This window comes from Rattus norvegicus, chromosome 13, assembly GCF_021556685.1.
Source record: "Rattus norvegicus strain SHRSP/BbbUtx chromosome 13, alternate assembly SHRSP_T2T, whole genome shotgun sequence".
NCBI lineage: Eukaryota > Metazoa > Chordata > Mammalia > Rodentia > Muridae > Rattus > Rattus norvegicus.
In genome coordinates this window covers 32,492,569-32,510,959 of record NC_141546.1, presented here as the reverse complement: position 1 = coordinate 32,510,959, position 18,391 = coordinate 32,492,569, and the positions used below count along the sequence as shown (strand labels likewise).

Genomic DNA, 18,391 nt, shown 5'->3' with positions numbered 1-18,391 from the left:
GGAGACCTCCTCTACATTCCCATGTCAGCAGCCGCTGGCTGCTGGATACCCGGAAGTGAGGGGTTTCGACTGATCTGTGCAGTGCAGCCAATGAGGTCCCTTAGGGAGCACAGTAGCAGCGTTGCTCTCTGCAGAACCGAGACGCCTGTTATGAGGGTCCCTGATGGTGAACAGGGCGTCCCTTTTGGAGGAGGTTGTAGCAGTATCAGAGGGGGCTGCGTCTGTGGCCCACCATGGGAAATTCTGAAGTTCTGAAATGAGCTTGTTGTTCGTGAGTGGCCAGTGGACACTCCCAGGCCTTAACCTGGCAAGTCCCTGTTAGCCGGCACTGTCCTTGTTTCCCCGAGGTTCTTCCTAGGTCTCTCTTCCTGTTTTGCAGCACAGGGGATTAAACCTGGGGTCTTGTGTGTGTTAGGCAAACGCTCTTGATTCTAAAGCCACAACCCATAGCTCATTTGAAGAGTCAGGATACGTTCCTGCAGTTTTTAAAATATAAGTCGAACATGGCCAAGTGGCGGCACGTACCTTTTATCCCAGCACCCCACTTGAGAGGCAAAAGCAGGAGAATCTCTTGAGTTCAAGGCCAGCCTGGTCTATAGAGTGAAGTCCAGAGAAACCCTGTCTCAAAACACTAAAAAATAAAGGTCTTTGTAATATTGCCTCTGGCCATGGTTTGGTTTGGCTCTCAACACTGGGTTGTCCACAGTAGGCTTCACGGGCCCTCCCTGGACCTTGCCTCCCAGCCTGGGGAACCTGTGCCTGACCCTGGCCTCTGTTCCAGGCAGATCCACTGTAGCCTGAGGCTTTTCCTTGAAGCTTCATCTTTGTAATAGCCTCATAACCCTAATGTATGGTCGCAGAGTGCTCCATTTCCATGATATCGCTGTAATAAGACACTCTGACGAAAAGCAAACAAGAGAGAAGAGGCTTTGTTACCTTACACTTCCAGGGTAGGTCCATCCCTGAGGGAAGCCAGGGCAGACACTTGATGCAGAAGTCATGGAGGAGCACTGCTTGCTTGCTAGTTCATGCTCAGTGAACTCTTAGGCGTGATGCCACCCACAGGTCCTGCACATCAATTAACAGTCAAGACAACCCCCAAACAGGCCCACAGACCATTCTGACCTAGGCAGTCCCTCCATTGAAGATCCCTTTGCAATGATTCCGAGGCTGACAGTTAAAGCTAATCGGAATGGAGACAGAAGTCCAGATCTCATCTCCTCTAGACTCCATATCGGCTGTGGAGAGGAAGGTCCACATCTCCCTGAGCTTCAGTTTCCCAAGCTGTGATACAAGAATGAAGAAAGACTGTGACAGGGAAATGTGCCTGAGGGGCTAAGGGGTGTGCGTTCTCTCTGCAGAGTGCTTGGCAGATGCTGGCACTGCGATAGGGCACACATGCACCTGAGGAAGAGGAGACAGTAAGAAAAAAATTATTTGGAAGGAAAGGATGGGGTTGGGGGTTCTCCTTCCTCCAGACAGGGACCCCCACACTTAACAGTGTTTCCATCTCCATACCTCCAGTGATTGTGGAGCTCACCTCAGATACCCACAGTGGAAACCAAACCCACATTCCACTTGCAAATGGGGGAGGGGGTGGTGCTGGTCAGAATCTCTTCATGATGACCAGAGAGCAGGAAGGGCCCAGTTACCTGTGACAAGCAGTTTCCTTAGGCTGAGCTAAGGAAAGGGAGAAAGGTGGATAAGTATGACTCTGTGTGCCTCTGTTGTATGTGTACACGTGTATGCATGCATTGTGTACATATGTATGTGTATGGATGTATGAATGTATATATTGTATTCGTGAATGTGTGGTTGCATGAGTTCATATATTATATGCGTGGATGCGTGTCCATGCCTGTGCCAGCCTTAAGCCCTTGGTGTAAACCCTTGAGTTTAATCTCACCCTAGCCGCAGGACCAGTCATGGCTCATGTGGATGTGGGCTTCCCTTCTCCTAGGAGCAACTGGCTGATCTCAAGGAAGATCTGGACAGGGATGACTGTAAGCAGGAGGCTGAAGTGGTCATCTACGAGACCAACTGCCACTGGGCAGACTGCACGAAGGAATATGACACCCAGGAGCAGCTGGTGCATGTAAGCTTCTGTCCCCAGATCCTGCCTAGGGGTGCAGAGCCCCAGCCACAATGGACCTAGAGCTTCCAAGGCCTGTACTTCAGAGGGGCTGAATGGGGAGCCCCATCCCTTGTAAGTAGGAGATACAGTGACCAGGTGCCTTGGAGGAGGCCCCTCACCCCACCCCAAACACGTATGTAGTATACATGAAGGTCCAAGAAAATACAAAAGCGTGAGAATAAGGAAAAGGAATAATGAAGAACACACAACACACACACACACACACACACACACACACACACACACACACACACACACAGAGTGAGAAATGTACAGCAAAACCGAGTGCTCTAAGCTGCAGTCCACATGCACATGAAGTTCATTCTAGAACCTGAATCTGTATTTTCAACCTCTTTGGAGTAAGCAAAGGCAGAGGTACCAATCAGAACCATGTGGTGCCTGTTCAAGCACTTGGGTTGAGGAAGAGGGGACAGTGCTTGGACTGGGACTGGGCTCAAGCAAAAATACAGAGGTGACAGTGTAAGAAGATGTGGGGGAGATCGCTCAGCCAGCAAAGTGCTTAGAAGGCCTGGTTTCAGTTCCTAAGAACCCTTTACAGAGGGCCTGGCCATGGGGTCGGATGCCTTTAATCCTAGCACTGGTGAGGAGGCCAAGAAAGATGCATACCAACCCGCCTAGCCTCCCAGATGAGTTCCAGGCCAGTGAGAGTCTCTGCCTCAGTATGTACTGGACAGAATCTCCTAGTCAGATTCCTGCCTCGGCCCGAGAAGGGCTGCTTTAGGGATATCTCTGTGGCCCTAGGGGATCACTCCCACCTGGCCTGGAAAAGAGCAGGCTGCTCTACAAAGAGGACCTGCCTTTGCCTAGCTCTGCCTCTCCTCTCTGGGAAGATGGATGGCAAGCCAGACCCCGGTCCATTATTAACAATTTGTCGCTAAGTAAACCAATAAGAAAAAAATGAAAGGCGTAGCCGAGAAGCATTTTTCTCATTTGAAAGGCTTTATGAATGGAAAGGGAGGCTGATAGGAGAAGATTTTTCTGGAAGTTCAAAGGGCTGCTGTTTCGCAGGCTCCCAAGGTGGTGTTATCTGTGCTTGACAGTTGGGATGCCGCACAGGGCATCGGGCCAGTGGCCTTTCATCTTCCAGGACGAGGTGCTGCCAGAGCCAGCCACTGGGCTCCTGGAGAGCTGTGTAGATTGCAAATGCGTTTGTCTGGGAGAGACTACAGCACCTGAGTTTACGTTTTCCAGGAATACCTGGTAAAAATATAGAGGCAGAAGTCAGGCAGTGGCTTTGCTGTCCCCTTGGCTGACCCAGTCACTCGTCGAGGCTCTTTAGCCCCAGGGTCAGCCTGGCAGTATGCCTAGAGTCCAAAGCTGAGAGTCAGGACCTAGCTGTAGCCTCCCTCAAAATCAGAGCTGAGCAAGCTGTTTTCCACTGATAGGATACCTCCTTTACACATCTTGGAAGCCAGGTATGTCTGCCTCACTGCACACTTAGCCAGCAGCTGGTGCTTGTACCTCAGGAACATCGCCATAATCACTGTGTTCCCCCATGGGTCAGGCCCAGAGCCTCAACTGGGGTGTGTGGGCTGCCTTCAATCATCAGTAAATTTAGAGGAGAGCAGTGGTGCACTGTCTACACTCCCAGAACTGGGGAGGTGGAGACAAAGGCTCCCTGAATCTCACTGGCCCTTGATCTTGCTGAATTAGTAAACTCACATTCATGGAGAGACCCTGTCTCCGAAAACCCAGGTGGAAAGTGATAGGAAGTCACCCTGTGTTGACCTCCGGCCTCTGTGTGCACCCGTATACAAGCACACACACATACAAACATGAACACATTCATATGCCACACAGAAGTATTTGGAAGGGGTTGGATCCAGGGTCTCATGCGTGATAGACAAGCATTTTACCATTGAGTACACCCCCATGCCCTGTTGGCCATGTCCCCGGGGGCAGGAGCCATGTCATTCCACCCCCACCAAGGCCATGTGGGACTCAGTTGTCCTCAGCCCCATCCATGTGTGTGCTATGTACATATATAAGAATGCATGTACACTCAAGTTTGCGCATGTGTACACCCACACCTCCCCTCAACCCCACACCTCCCCTTCCCCCACACGCCTCCCCTCCCACATACACTCCCCCTCCCCACACACACACATACACAGCTACTGCCGTGCTCCTCACCAAGGATGGGTATTCTGTGTATGTGCCAGGGTAGAGGCTTTGGGATGGGATGGTGGTCTCCTGAGGGCAGGAGGTGGTCTGTGCAAGGAGGGGCTCTGCACACAGGACGGAGCCAGCCGAACAGAGAGCGAGCAGTGGGAAGTGGCTCGTACTCGCCTCCCCACCCCTGCCCTGTCTCACCCTCCCCTGCAGCACATCAACAATGAGCACATCCACGGGGAGAAGAAGGAGTTCGTGTGCCGCTGGCAGGCCTGCACGAGAGAGCAGAAGCCCTTCAAGGCCCAGTACATGCTGGTTGTCCACATGCGCAGGCACACGGGTGAGAAGCCGCACAAGTGCACGGTGAGCCTCCTCCCCCTGCAGAGCCGCTTGGACACAGCCGTGCCCTGTGTACCTCGGACAAGAAATGCTTGCCTAGCCCATGGCCGCAATGACTGAGCGAGCCTCCTCCTGCTTTGTTTCTTCTAAGAGTTTGGCAGGAGTAGGAGACAAACATAGCTTAGCCGGTGAGAGGGCTCACCCGACATGTGTCAGAACCTGACTTCCATCCCCAGGCCACACACACTGAGTGTGGTGGTGCATGTGCATAACCCCCAGCCCTTGGGACATGGAGGCAGGAGGGTCAGAAGTTCAAGGCCTTCCTTAGTTAGCTACATAGTGAGTTTGAGGCCAGCCTGGGCTACATGAGATCCTATCTCAGAAATAAAACACAACAGCAACTGGAAAGATCACAGAGTGTTCAACTCTTCCCGTGGACCCAGGTTCAATTCCTGGCGTCAACACGGTGGCTTTCCAACCTGCTGTAACTCCAGGTCCAGAGGATCCATCACCCTCTTTTGGCTCTTAGGACACCAGGCCTACATGTAGTGTGCAGACATGGGTACAAACAAAACACCTGTACACATAAAATGTTTCTAAAAATCTTTCAAAACGAAAGACAGTTAATAGTAAGAACCAGACTATGGAGAAATCAGAACTTTCATGTGCTTCGGACAGGTGTATAAAAAAATCGTGAAGAATTGGACAGCTTATAAGTGTGTGCTTTTGTTCATGTCAATATCACACATACATACGTGCATGCATGCTCCTGTATTTCACAGTGAAGCCCTTTGATTCGTCTGAGTTTTATACTGCAGCCTTTCCTAGAAGAGAGAGTAACTGTCATTACTAAAACACATGCTTTGGGGTGCACGAGTGGGAATGTATGCCACAGGAGGGGGCAGGGAAGGAGTCTAGCTGCCTGATGTGAATCTGGAGTGTTCTCTCTGACCAGTCCACCTCTTTCCAGTTTGAAGGCTGCTCAAAGGCCTACTCTCGCCTGGAGAACTTGAAGACACACCTGCGGTCCCACACAGGGGAGAAGCCCTATGTGTGTGAACACGAAGGCTGCAACAAAGCCTTCTCCAATGCCTCGGACCGTGCCAAGCACCAGAACCGCACTCACTCCAATGAGGTATGCATGACTGGGGTGTGCAGAAACGCATGCATTGCTGCTGATGTATGTAAACACATCGCCACTGGCTAGTGGATAACCCTCTTCTAGTTTCATTTCTATTTCTGTGGTAAAATACCCTGACTAAAAGCAACGTGGAGAGAAAGGGACTCAGGTCAACTTACAATTCCAGGTTAAGGTCTATTGTGGAGAAGTCAGGTCAGGAACTTCAGTTAATCATATTCATTGACAGTCAAGAGCAAAATGAATGCATGCGTGCTTACTTGCTTGATTGCTTGTACTCAGCTCCATTTCATACAGTTCACATCCTAGGGAATGGTCTGCCCACAGTGGGCTTCCAATTATCAATCAGCTTATTTAAGACAATACCCCCACAGACATGTCCACAGTCTCTCACTGAGACTCTCTGCCCGCGTGATTCGTAAAGCTAGGTAAAGCTAGCTAGCACAAACCACTTGCCAGGTGCCCCTCCCCCATCTGCTTCTCTGGCTGCTGAATGGATTCCGCTGCACATAAGGAAACCAACACTCAGAGGTGACACAGTCTCTTAGATGATGTCACAGGCCTACTGGCAGGCCTACTAGGCACTCTGTGAAGCTGTGAAACCATCCTAGGCCACTGTTTTATTCACAAGTATGTGTGCCCCTATAGAACAGATACCCCAGTGTTATCAGTATTTGGCATATGCGACAGGCAGCTCCTACTGCAGAGGCTAGTGCTGCTTGGGCTCCACTAGGCCACCAACTGTCTGCCTAGAGCAATTGGAGCCCTCAGACAGGCCTGAGAGAAGGAACCCAACTCCCTGGTCCCTGCTCGGCTATACAATTTCTGTGGTTCAAGCAGACCAGAGAACTTTTTTTATATATATATTATACGTACATTTATATATTTATCATGTATATATATATATATATATATATATATGAATATTTTGCATCATGCATGTGCCCAGCCAGAAGAGGAAGGTCAGATCCCTTGGAACTGTAGTTACAGATGGCTGTGAGCCACCACATAGGTACTTGGAATTGAACCTCTGCAAGAACAATAAGTGATCTAAACCACAGACCTATCTCTCCAGACCTGGGAGAAAGAATATTTCTAACAGCTTAGAAGAAAGAAAGAGACCTTGCTTCAGTGCATGTTAGAAATGAGAGGCATGCCCAGAGGCCTCTGGACCCCTTGAAGCCATCCTCTCGGGGAGAAGTATGGATATACATATATGTGTGCACTTATGTAGATAGGCAATGTGGGGACATGTGTGTATTTATATGCGCACTATAGATGTGGGAGTGAGGTATGTTACATGTTTATATATTAATGGATTAGAAGATTGGTGTGTGTGTGTGTGTGTGTGTGTGTGAGAGAGAGAGAGAGAGAGAGAGAGAGAGAGAGAGAAGCATATATCTGTGTTCATGTGTATAAGTATGTTATGTTCATGTAGATATAGGAACATGTATACAGGTATGGAGGTATTTACATGTGTGTTGTGCGTTTGTGTGTGCATGGTGGGGTGCGTACATGGAGTGTATGTGGGGCCAAGTGTGGGGTTGTAGGTATATCTGTGTTTGTGTGGATATGAATGAGGGTGGTGTATATGTGTAGATGCATGTATGTATGTATGTTATGTGTGTGTGAAGACATGTGTAGGGTTAGGTACATTAGGTGGTGGTTTCTGTCTGTAGATTTGAGTGTGTACAAGCCTAGGACAGAAACAAGATGTTTGGATGCTCAGGTGTGCCCCACAGTGGCTGGGTGACTACAAGTTTCCTTAGTCTATCTGCTTTCAGTGGAGTCTAATGAGATTGACATCCCTATCTTGGGGGAGCATGTGGGTCTTTCCCACATGGTTTCTGATCCTTTGTCTGGAGTTATTTTGACACTGTATCCTCTCTGCATGCAAGGCTAGTATACAAGGCAGATGGGAAGGCCAGGCTCTTACAAACTTGACCCACAGACTATGAATGTGTTAGAGCGCTTGCCCCTGTGCCAGCCAGGGCTGCCAGGGAATGTGCAGTGGCTTCAGAACAGCTATAGCACCCACTCGGAGTTTGTCCTTGGGTCCCTGTCCATAACCCAGGCCTGGCTGTCTTCCTAGAAACCCTACATCTGTAAGATCCCAGGCTGCACTAAGAGGTACACAGACCCCAGCTCACTCCGCAAGCATGTGAAGACCGTCCACGGGCCAGATGCCCATGTGACCAAGAAACAGCGTAATGATGTGCACCTCCGTGCTCCACTGCTCAAGGAGAATGGGGACAATGAGGCCGGTGCTGAGCCAGGTGGCCGGGGACCCGAGGAGAGTGTGGAGGCCAGTAGCACCAGTCACACTGCGGAGGACTGCCTGCATATCAAAGCCATCAAGACAGAGAGCTCCGGGGTAAGACAGAGCTGGGTGCTAAGCTGGTGCTCAGCTCTTCAGAGGCCTAGAAGCCCAGCCTCCTCTTGAGGGTCCTGCTAGAGCACCCCCTTCTCAGAACAAAACACTGCCCCATCTCATTTATCACCTTGTACCCCCTCATGAATCCTTTCTCCTTTCCTTTGCCTTCTCTGACCCAGCTCCTGCTGGGCAACTGAGGCCGGGGCTGGGAAACGCCCTTCCTCAATGGTAGTCTGCACAGGATGAATTTGCCTCTCCTCCAGTACCCGGGTGCCTCTGTGGATCCCCAGCCCTCTGTCCCTGTTTGTGTCCTCCCCGCTCTAGCCTGTGTTCCTTCTGTTCTAACCACCTGTTCTTTGTCTCCACCTCTTTTTCCCAACTGTACCTCCCCTAAGGATAGACGCTACTGAGGTGAGCAGAGGAATGGGGTGGGGGTGGGAGCACCCAGGGAGAGAGGGTGGGCCCTGTGTTGTTTCAGTGCTCATGGCCGGGCAGAGGTTGAACTGGCTTTCAGAGAGACAGGTATCGGGTGGCACCATGGGAATAGGTAGAGAGAGGTAAGCAGTAAAAATAAGGCTGGCAGGTATGGGGAGCAAGGGAAGGTAGGGGTGATGTATGTAGATCAAGGGAGAGCAGGGGTGAGTCTGGACTAGATGGAGCAAAGAATTGTCGCAATGCTTGTTGGAACCGGCTCCGCTAAGTTCGGCATACAGTGCAGGGAAATCATCCAACCCAGAGATGAGCCTCAAACTACTGCATCTAGAATTTGCTTCCCAGCCCAGACCTCAGGCAGCACTAGATGTTGTAGGGTTCTGTGGTGTTCCTTGTTTATGTGCCTGCCCCACCCCAGCACAGAGGGAGGGTGGAGAACCACATGTTCTAGTTTCATTTCCGTTGCCGTGACAAAGACCCTGAGGAAAAGCACGGCAGAGCAAGTGTGAGGTGAGGATTTGAGTTACATTCCTGCCCACCATTTTTTTGGGGGGAACTCAAGCTGCTAGGCACATCACATCCACAGTCCCCAGCAAAGAGAATGTGTGTGTGTCATGGTCTGCTGCTGTGCTTGGCTTCACTCTTAGACAGTCCAGGACACACACAGCCTGGTGCCACCTGCACACTGCCTAGGTCTTCCCACACTCAATCAACAGTTAAGACAGCCCTCCACAGACATGCACACAGATTCCTTATTAAGAATCTCTTCCCAGGTGATTCTTGCTTGAGTCAAGTTGATAGCCTGCCAGTTTGAAGTGGCCATGCAAGCAATGGTCACACCCCAGAGCTCCCCGCTCTTCACTCTTTGTCCTCTTGAGCACCTGTCCCTAACCTGCGCAGTAGAAGGCAGCTGGCCAACCAGTCCCCAGGGTTCTGTTATCCCCCATTTCACTGTGCAGTGCTGCGTTGAATACCTTCTCTCTGGATCAACTTAGTCTCCTTCTGCCTACAGTACAACAAATCCTGGCACATGCTGTTACATGGAAGGCAGTCTGGGTCAGTATCGTAGTTGAGGAAAAGGGCCACAGTTAGACTTAGTCATCTTATACAAGCACACAAAGAATGGGTTGCAAGTGTCCCTTTAAAGTAGTTCCCTGATTGCTCGTGTCCCTGCCTAAGAACACGTGACCCGGTTTGAATGTGGGATGGTTCACAGGACCGGGCGACTTCTCATGATCCCTGAGCCTGTGTCTTCTACCTTGTCCCTACAGCTGTGCCAGTCCAGCCCCGGGGCCCAGTCATCCTGCAGCAGCGAGCCCTCTCCCCTGGGCAGTGTCCCCAACAATGACAGTGGCGTGGAGATGCCGGGGACAGGGCCCGGGAGTCTGGGAGACCTGACAGCACTGGACGACACGTCTCCAGGAGCTGACACATCAGCCCTGGCTGTACCTTCCACTGGTGGCCTGCAGCTGCGCAAACACATGACCACCATGCATCGCTTTGAGCAGCTGAAGAGAGAGAAGCTCAAGTCTCTAAAGGATTCCTGCTCGTGGGCTGGCCCAGCCCCACACACCCGCAACACCAAGCTGCCTCCCCTTCCAGTGAATGGTGAGTGAGGTTTAACAGGCCCTGGTGGGAGAGAGCCTGGGGCTGTTTCCTTCAGGCACCATGCATAGTCTGTCTGGCTGCCCACAATGGGGCAGAGAAGATGGTTCCAAGTTCTTGGTGTCTTATTTGATCAAAGAGCTGAAGAAGCCCACGAAAGTAGCAAGACAGAAAAGTTTTATTCAGAATCGAACGAACCATGAGTGCATGACTAGTTGGAGGCCCAAGAGTACCCAGGTATTGCCTTGGGCTTCCTCTAGAAAGTCTAGAAAGAGGAGGAGCTAGTTGTTAGGGGAGGGGTGTGGATGGTCTTTGGGTTTGATTGACAGGCTTAGGTTATGTAAACCTTAGTTCTTTGGTCACGCTCTAATTTTAACTATATGCACACCCAACCATATACAAGTATAACCTGATAAATGGAGGGTTTTCCCTAAACGTTCATTCAAAGGATAGAGTTTACGTTACTGCACTTGCACCTCAAGCAAGTTCAAGCTGGATCGACCTGGTCCCTTGGTTATAGGTTGTATGACTGGCCTCTAAAGATTCCTAGGGGTTGGTAGGGAACTAGAGGTCCCTGCCAGGTTCCTTATTTTGGAGAGGGGTATGAAGGTATGGAGAGGGGTATTTTGAAGGGGTATTTTGGAGAGGCTTGCCCCTTCACTAAGCTGCAAATACGGAGATGCTCTGCTGGCAAAGGGATGTGAGCGGTGTGATACAATGATGCCCAACTGCTAAGCCTTCCCTTCACTTGCCTGCTTCAACTCTGCCTTGTGCTGCGTGGAAAGGAAGCCGGCTCAGAGGAGAAGGTACCCCACCCAAACCCCAGCAGTAAGTGGACTTAGCTCAGGTCTGTGCAGCCCCAAAGCTCACGGTGTTCTCCATGCAGCGTGCCACTGTCAGCCTCTGAACATAGGCTCCTTCCTTACTTGGCCAGTCAGCATTTAGGGCATCGTGGCAAAGGCTCAAGGAAAGGAGAGCAGAATGCTCGCCATCCCAAAGGACGGAGGGTCAGATTCACATGCAGAGCAAGCCCTAGAGCACCAGAGCACAGCTGGGTTACTGCTGGCCTGAGGAGGTGCCTTCCATGAGGAACGAGCAGGGGGGCTTCTCAGAGGATGTGGCCTTGTGCTCAGCAGGCTCTTTTTATCTCCCAGAGCACCTCTGGAGTGCCGCTGGGCACATAGACACCAGGCCGCCCCGCATGGTGGTGTCCATTGGCACACCACCTGCCCCACTGTTGGAAGGATTCCTGCCCGAAGGCTATGAACTTTGCAAGTCTGGGATCTCTTGGACTGCAGACAGCTGCCTGAGCTCAAGTCATGACTGTTCATAGGGAGTGTGACCACCTTTTACCCAGCCATAAAGTGCTGTGAGAGGCCTTGACTAGCCTCTGCAGTCTTGGGCTCGCTTCTCTTCTGCCTACCCTAAGATCGGCCTGTACAACATAGAGAGACCCAGCCTCAGAACAAAGCAAATGCCGGATGCATAGCTCAGCAGGTAGAGTGCTAGCCTTGCACGCATGCACACGGCCCTGAGTTCAGTGCTCAGCACCAGATCGACAGCGCGTGGTGGTGCACACCAGTAACCCCCAGCACTCCAAAGGTAGAGGCAGGAGGGTCAGAAGTTCAAGACCTTGGGTCTTCAAGCCAAGGCCCTCCTGAACCCTGCTGTCAGTAACCCCATCCTCTGTGCAGATGCGTGTTATGTAGCTAAAGAAACTGGGGTGGCTTCTCTGTCCTGCCCTGGCTGTCCTGGAATTCACCCTGTAGACTAGGCTGGGCTCAAACTCAAGAGATCTGCCTGCCTCTGCCTCCCGGCTGCTGGGATTGTGTGTACCATGCCACCTGGTTCCCTTCTTCCCCTCCTATACCCAGAACTCTTCTACTGTCCAGTATCTGCTATGTACCTGGCCTTGCGCTAGGCCACCAGGATCAGTCTGGTCCAGGGGGTTGGGTAGAGGAACTGGTTACTAGTTCTGCTGCCTCTACTGGACTAGATGTAAGTGATCTTTTGGTTTTGGGAAACAGCCTAGGGAGTCTATGCCCTGTGGAGCACAGCCCTTGGCCTCCTGTGACCCCTCCGTTCTTCCCTAGGTTCTGTTCTGGAAAACTTCAACAATACTGGGGGCTGTGGACCAGCGGGACTGCTGCCCAACCAGCGGCTACCAGAACTGACAGAAGTGACCATGCTGAGCCAGCTGCAGGAACGGAGAGACAGCTCCACCAGCACTATGAGCTCAGCCTACACCGTGAGCCGCCGCTCCTCCGGCATCTCCCCATACTTCTCCAGCCGCCGTTCCAGCGAGGCCTCGCCTCTTGGTGGCATACGCCCGCACAATGCCAGCTCAGCGGACTCCTACGACCCCATCTCCACAGACGCCTCTCGGCGCTCCAGTGAGGCCAGTCAGTGCAGCGGTGGTGGCCCCGGGCTGCTCAACCTGACACCCGCACAGCAGTATAGCCTGCGTGCCAAGTACGCAGCGGCCACAGGCGGGCCACCACCCACGCCACTGCCGGGCCTCGACCGCGTCAGCCTTCGTACCCGCCTGGCATTACTAGATGCTCCTGAGCGTGCACTGCCAGGCGCCTGCCCACAACCTCTGGGGCCACGGCGTGGTAGCGACGGGCCTACCTATAACCACGGCCATGGCTATGTAGGTGCGGCTCCTGCCTTACCCCATGAGGGGCCTAACGGCAGCACACGGCGGGCCAGCGACCCTGTGCGGCGACCTGACCCCCTTGTTCTGCCTCGAGTGCAACGTTTCCACAGCATCCACAACATGAATCCAGGTCCGCTGCCCCCCTGCACTGATCGGCGTGGCCTGCATTTACAGAGCCACCCCAGCGTAGATGGCAGCCTGACCCGCCATGCCTACTCTCCGCGACCCCCTAGCATCAATGAGAACGTGGTGATGGAAGCCGTGGCTGCTGGGGTAGAGGGTGCCGGGCTAGAGTCTGACCTGGGGCTGGTGGAGGATGACCTCGTGCTGCCAGATGATGTGGTACAGTACATCAAGGCTCACACAGGTGGTGCCTTGGATGACAGCACACGGCAGGTGTATCCCACAGAAGGTACTGGCTTCCCCGAGAACTCTAAACTGCCCAGTCCCGGGCTACAAGGCCACCGCAGGCTAGCGGCTGCCGACTCCAACATGAGCCCTTCTGCTCCTGGGCTGGGAGGCTGCCAGCTGAGCTACAGCCCCTCCTCCAGCCTCAACAAGAGCAACATGCCTGTGCAGTGGAACGAGGTGAGTTCTGGCACCGTGGATGCCCTGCCCACCCAGGTGAAGCCACCCTCTTTTCCTCAGAGCAACCTGGTTCAGCAGAAGCCAGCCTTTGCCCACTATCCAGGCTATAGCCCACAAGCCCTGCAGAGCGGCTCTGGAGGTCTAGACAGCACCCAACCACACCTACAGCTTCGAGGGGCCCCCTCTGCATCAAGAGGGAGCTACACGCAACAGCCTCGACTGCCAGCTACAGGCAGTCAGTGCCTGGGTGTAACTGCAGCCATGAGCCCTCAGGCCAACTACAGCCAAACCCACCACCAGCTGAGTCCAAACGTCGTCAGTGGATCTCTGAACCAGTTTGCCCCCTCCTGCAGCAATATGGCAGCCAAGCCTAGCCACCTGGGACTCCCTCAGCAAATGGAAGTTGTCCCCAATGCCACCATCATAAGTGGCCATCAACGGGAACTTGGGATTGCCAGTTCATCCCTGGCTGCAGTGTCACAACCTCACCCAGTCCTGGGCTATCCCCAGCAGGACGGCTACCAACAGGTCTCTGGCCTTCCGTCATCCCATCAGCCTAGCTTCATGGAGTCCCAGCAGAACACGGGCTTTGGTCTCATGCAACCTCGGCCGCCCCTGGAGCCCAACACAGCTAGTCGTCACCGAGGAGTACGTTCTGGCCAACAGCAGCAGCAGCTGTATGCCAGGACCGCTGGCCAAGCCGTGGTCACATCAGCCAACCAAGAGACAGCAGAAGCTATGCCCAAGGGAACAGCAGGGACCGTGGTATCCCTAACTCCTCAGCCATCTCAGGACACAGGGCGGTCACAGGACCAGAACACGCTCTACTACTATGGCCAGATCCACATGTATGAACAGAACGGAGGCTGCCCAGCCATGCAGCCCCAGCCGCCACAACCACAAGGTTGCTCAGACAATATCCAGCCTGAACCTCTGCCTTCACCAGGAGTCAACCAGGTGTCCAGCACCGTGGACTCCCAGCTCCTGGAGCCCCCCCAGATTGACTTTGATGCCATCATGGACGATGGCGATCACTCGAGTTTGTTCTCTGGTGCACTGAGCCCAAGCCTGCTCCACAATCTCTCCCAGAATTCCTCACGCCTCACCACACCCCGGAATTCCCTGACACTGCCCTCCATCCCCGTGGGCATCAGCAACATGGCTGTTGGGGACATGAGTTCCATGCTCACCAGCTTGGCTGAAGAGAACAAGTTTTTAAACATGATGACCTAGAGGCTCCTGGCACAGCAGACCTGAGCAACGTTAACTTCTTGGAGTACGAGGGTCTAATCTAGTCTCCTTGTCCAAATGTGTTAATTAGGCCTGAGAGGGTTGGGAAGTGGCTGGTTCAGACTTGCACATATTTTAAGAAAAGATTTAGGGGCATCCTCTCCGCTCTTCGGCCTATTTTTCGGGACACTCAAAAAGTCATATTTGGAAAGAAACTCGTTTACATGAAGCTTGCCAGTCTTTGGTGTCTATGAGATTACTAGGTTCTGGCTTTTTCGCCTCTATTATTCAGTTAATGAGAGAATACTTTGGCCAAGGGCTTTCTAAGTACATGCCCAAAGAGGGGAGGGGAGCCACTTTGGGTTTGAATCTGAGACCATGCTGGATACTCTCTCTTCTGAGAAGATCGGTTTGCCATTCTACCACCTGCGAGGAAAAGGGATCACTGCTTCCCCTGGATGCATCCATGAAGTTCGCCAAGGTTGCTCCCCACAGAGGAGGAAGGTGCAACCCCTGGGATATCATGGCGTCTCCTCAGTTACTGCTAGCATCTCCACTCCTTAGGCAGGGTAGGACCAGCAGATTTCCTGAGTGGAGAAGAATTAGTAAAACACATATTTTACTATGGGGGTGGGGGGCTCTCCTGGCCTGTTTACAGTGTTCTAAAGTGTACAGTGAAGCCCTCCCAGGAAGAGGACTTGTGTCTACATACTTGGGGTTTCTGTGGACTAGGAATGGACAGGGCCTCAAGGTGAAAGAGGCCTTCCCCAGGCAAAGGAGGCCGTGTGTTTACCCGCTTCTGTTTCTCCAGTGCACTATCTGACCACTCTCCCGTGGGAGATTCTAGGGCTCCTCCACACAGTGCTGGTGGCCAGCAGTCAGTACTGAACCACCACATGCAGCGTCTGTACTTTCTGGTCCCCTGACCTCTCTGGCACCGACCTGTGATGACATGCATGATGTTTGTGGTTGGGCAGGAGGGTGAAGGGATTGATTCTTGGACTTTGAGGAACTCTGGACTGAATTTGCTTGTTCAGTATGGCCTGGCCCCAGATAAGAAATGATATATGGAAACTGACTCCAAAAAGAATCAGTCCAGAGTGCACTGCAGGGTGGAACCATGACTCTTCCCACACATATGTCCACATCCCAGACCTGTCCCTCTGAGTTAATAGAAACTTTGCCAAACCAAACCTCACCACTCAGAGCTTCCTTCTGGCCGTGGCCTTGGCTGCAGTGAGGAACTTCTTAACAGAGTCTGGACCCCCTGTGTCCCGGGGCAGCAAACTTCTCTGTTTACAATCCAGAGACAGGACCAACTCTAAATGACAGCTCTGGGCCATGCCCATGGGTCTCTGGTTCTCATGGTGTGGGCTCACTGCCTGGCATAGACCCCAGCTCCCCTTTCTCTATCTGTATCTATTTTGTGTAGACATCGTCATGCCTGAATATACTGTGGATGAATCGTCCAGCCAAATTTATATTGCCAAACATTTTTAGCTTTTTCTACATGCTATAAATTGAGATGACACGCTCAACTTGTAAATAAGTCTTTTTTGTACATTAAAAATAATTTTTTCATAATTTATCTTGTCGATCTGCTTTTCTCCTGACAGTAGTTAATGAGAATCCAGGCAGTAAATTTGATGCATTTGAACAAAACATAGGCTGTAATTTTTTCATAACAGTGTCAAAACTGACTACCCCACCTTCACCCAGACGGGCTTAATTCAGAATCATTTACCGACTGTTTGCTTTCTGGCACCTTGGGGTGGGGGCAGACAGGTCTTGACAGTTTGCCAAGACTGAGACACTCGTGGGCTCAGCTCATGAGACATGTAGCCGAAGTCCTAGCATGCCAGATCTCTGTACAGACCCGGGCACAGTCTGTGGTTTTGGTGATGATACCCATTTTGGGTTGGGGCTGTTTGGCTACTTCCTCATGCGATAGTCAAATAGACAAAAGCAACTTAAGGGAGGAAGGGTTTGCTTAGGGTCAAAGTTCAAGGGTACAGTCAGTCTGTCCTGGTGGGGAATGTATGGCAGCAGGAGCGTCAGATACTTGGCCACATGGCTTCCACAGTCAGGAAGCAGAGGAAGTCTGTTGATGGTCAGCTCGCTGTCTTCCTTTCAGTCCAGGACCCCAACTGGTACAATGGAGCTGCCCGTGGCTAAGGTAGGTCTTCCCAGCTCAGTTTACCCAATAATCCTTCACTGACACGCCCACACGCTTGTTTTCCTTGTTTTCTGATGATCCTAGAACCCATCAGGTTGACTTTGAGATCAAATATCTAGGGGAGTGAAGGGTGGGAAAGAGGGCAGAGCCCCAAAGTCAGCAAAAGAGAAATGTCAGGCAGGCAAGGGGAGCCCAGGATACATAGCTACCAGCCTTGGGTGAAGGGCCAGAAGAGACTAGCCATGGCTACAACCCTGAGCCTAGGAAAGCCCCCTGGTGGGTAGACAGGGAGAACCTTGGGTCAGCAAATTGACAGCAGCCCTGGGCAGGGATTGGGCAACTTTAGCCTCAGAAGAAGGGAATATAGCTTGGTTGGTTCAAATCCCCAGAACTCACGTAAAAGCCAGACACAGTAGTAGCATAACTAGGGAGTTGGGGTCTAAAACCAGAATCTCCAGAAGTTAATGGTCCAGCCATCCTGGACCATTAATGAAGTGGAAAAGAAATCCAGAGACTGCTTCTCAAGGTAAGGCCCAGCATGCAAGGTTGTCCCTCTGACCTGCACATCTACACTGACAGTGTGCAAGCCTACACACGCGCGCGCGCGCGCGCGCGCACACACACACACACACACACACACACACACACACACACACACACACGGGTGTGAGGAGAGTACAAGTGCACACAGATTAAAATCAAGCCAGGGGCTTGAGTGAATGATAGCTTAGTAAGTAAAAGCATTTGTAGCTTCGCAGGAGACCCTAGTTCAGTTCCCAGCACCTATGTCAAAAGGTTCACAACCACCATAACTCTAGCTCTAGGGGAATTTGACATTCTCTGACCTCTGGGTACCCTCATGCATGTGTGCATTATCAGAGACACACAGAAACATATAAAATTAAAAGAGAGAGCTGGAGAAGTAGGTAAAGACACTTCGTTCCTCTTGCAAAGGATCCAGGTTTGATTACCAGAACCCATGTAGTGGCTCACAGACACCGGTAACTCCAGTTCCATGGAACCACTGTATTCTTCTGAACTTCCTTGGGCACCAGACATGCACACAAAATACTCAGAGACCTATAGGCAAAACATTCATACACCTAAAATCAATACTTAAAGCCAAAGATTTTAATAAAAATACATGTAGAGGCCTGAGGACAACCGAAGTTCTCATTTCCCTGGCACTCAACTTCCTGTTTTAGTCCTGGGTCTTTCACTACCCTGCAAGCCTGACTGACTGGCCAGTGAACCCAGGGTCCCACACCCAGCTATCTGTCTCTGTCGGTCTCTCTCTGTCTCTCTGTCTCTGTCTGTCTCTCTGTCTCTCTCATATATATATATATATATGTTGGTTGGTTGGTTTTGTTTCGAGACCGGATTTCTCTACGTAGCCTGGTTGTCCTGGAACCCACTCTGTAGACCAGGCTGACCTCAAACTTAGAGGCCTGCCTCCCTAGTGCTGGAATTAAAGGCATGTGCCACCATGTCTGCTTCTTCTTTTTTATTTTTTTAATGTGGGTTCCATGGTGGGAACTTCGGTAGTAGAATTCACAGGCAGGCACTTTACTGACAGCCATCTC

General features: G+C 51.8%; 1 protein-coding gene across 1 annotated transcript in view; it reads left to right on the top strand.

Annotated features, from left to right (window-relative positions):
• The window catches only part of Gli2 (GLI family zinc finger 2), a 216,292-nt gene extending 200,076 nt beyond the window's left edge, over positions 1-16,216 (top strand). The window contains 6 exon segments of the mRNA NM_001107169.2: positions 1,961-2,095; positions 4,481-4,630; positions 5,577-5,741; positions 7,837-8,118; positions 9,822-10,158; positions 12,249-16,216. Coding sequence (NP_001100639.2) covers positions 1,961-2,095; positions 4,481-4,630; positions 5,577-5,741; positions 7,837-8,118; positions 9,822-10,158; positions 12,249-14,635 — 3,456 coding nt within the window. The 3' untranslated portion in view covers positions 14,636-16,216.
• Positions 16,217-18,391: the final 2,175 nt, after the last annotated feature.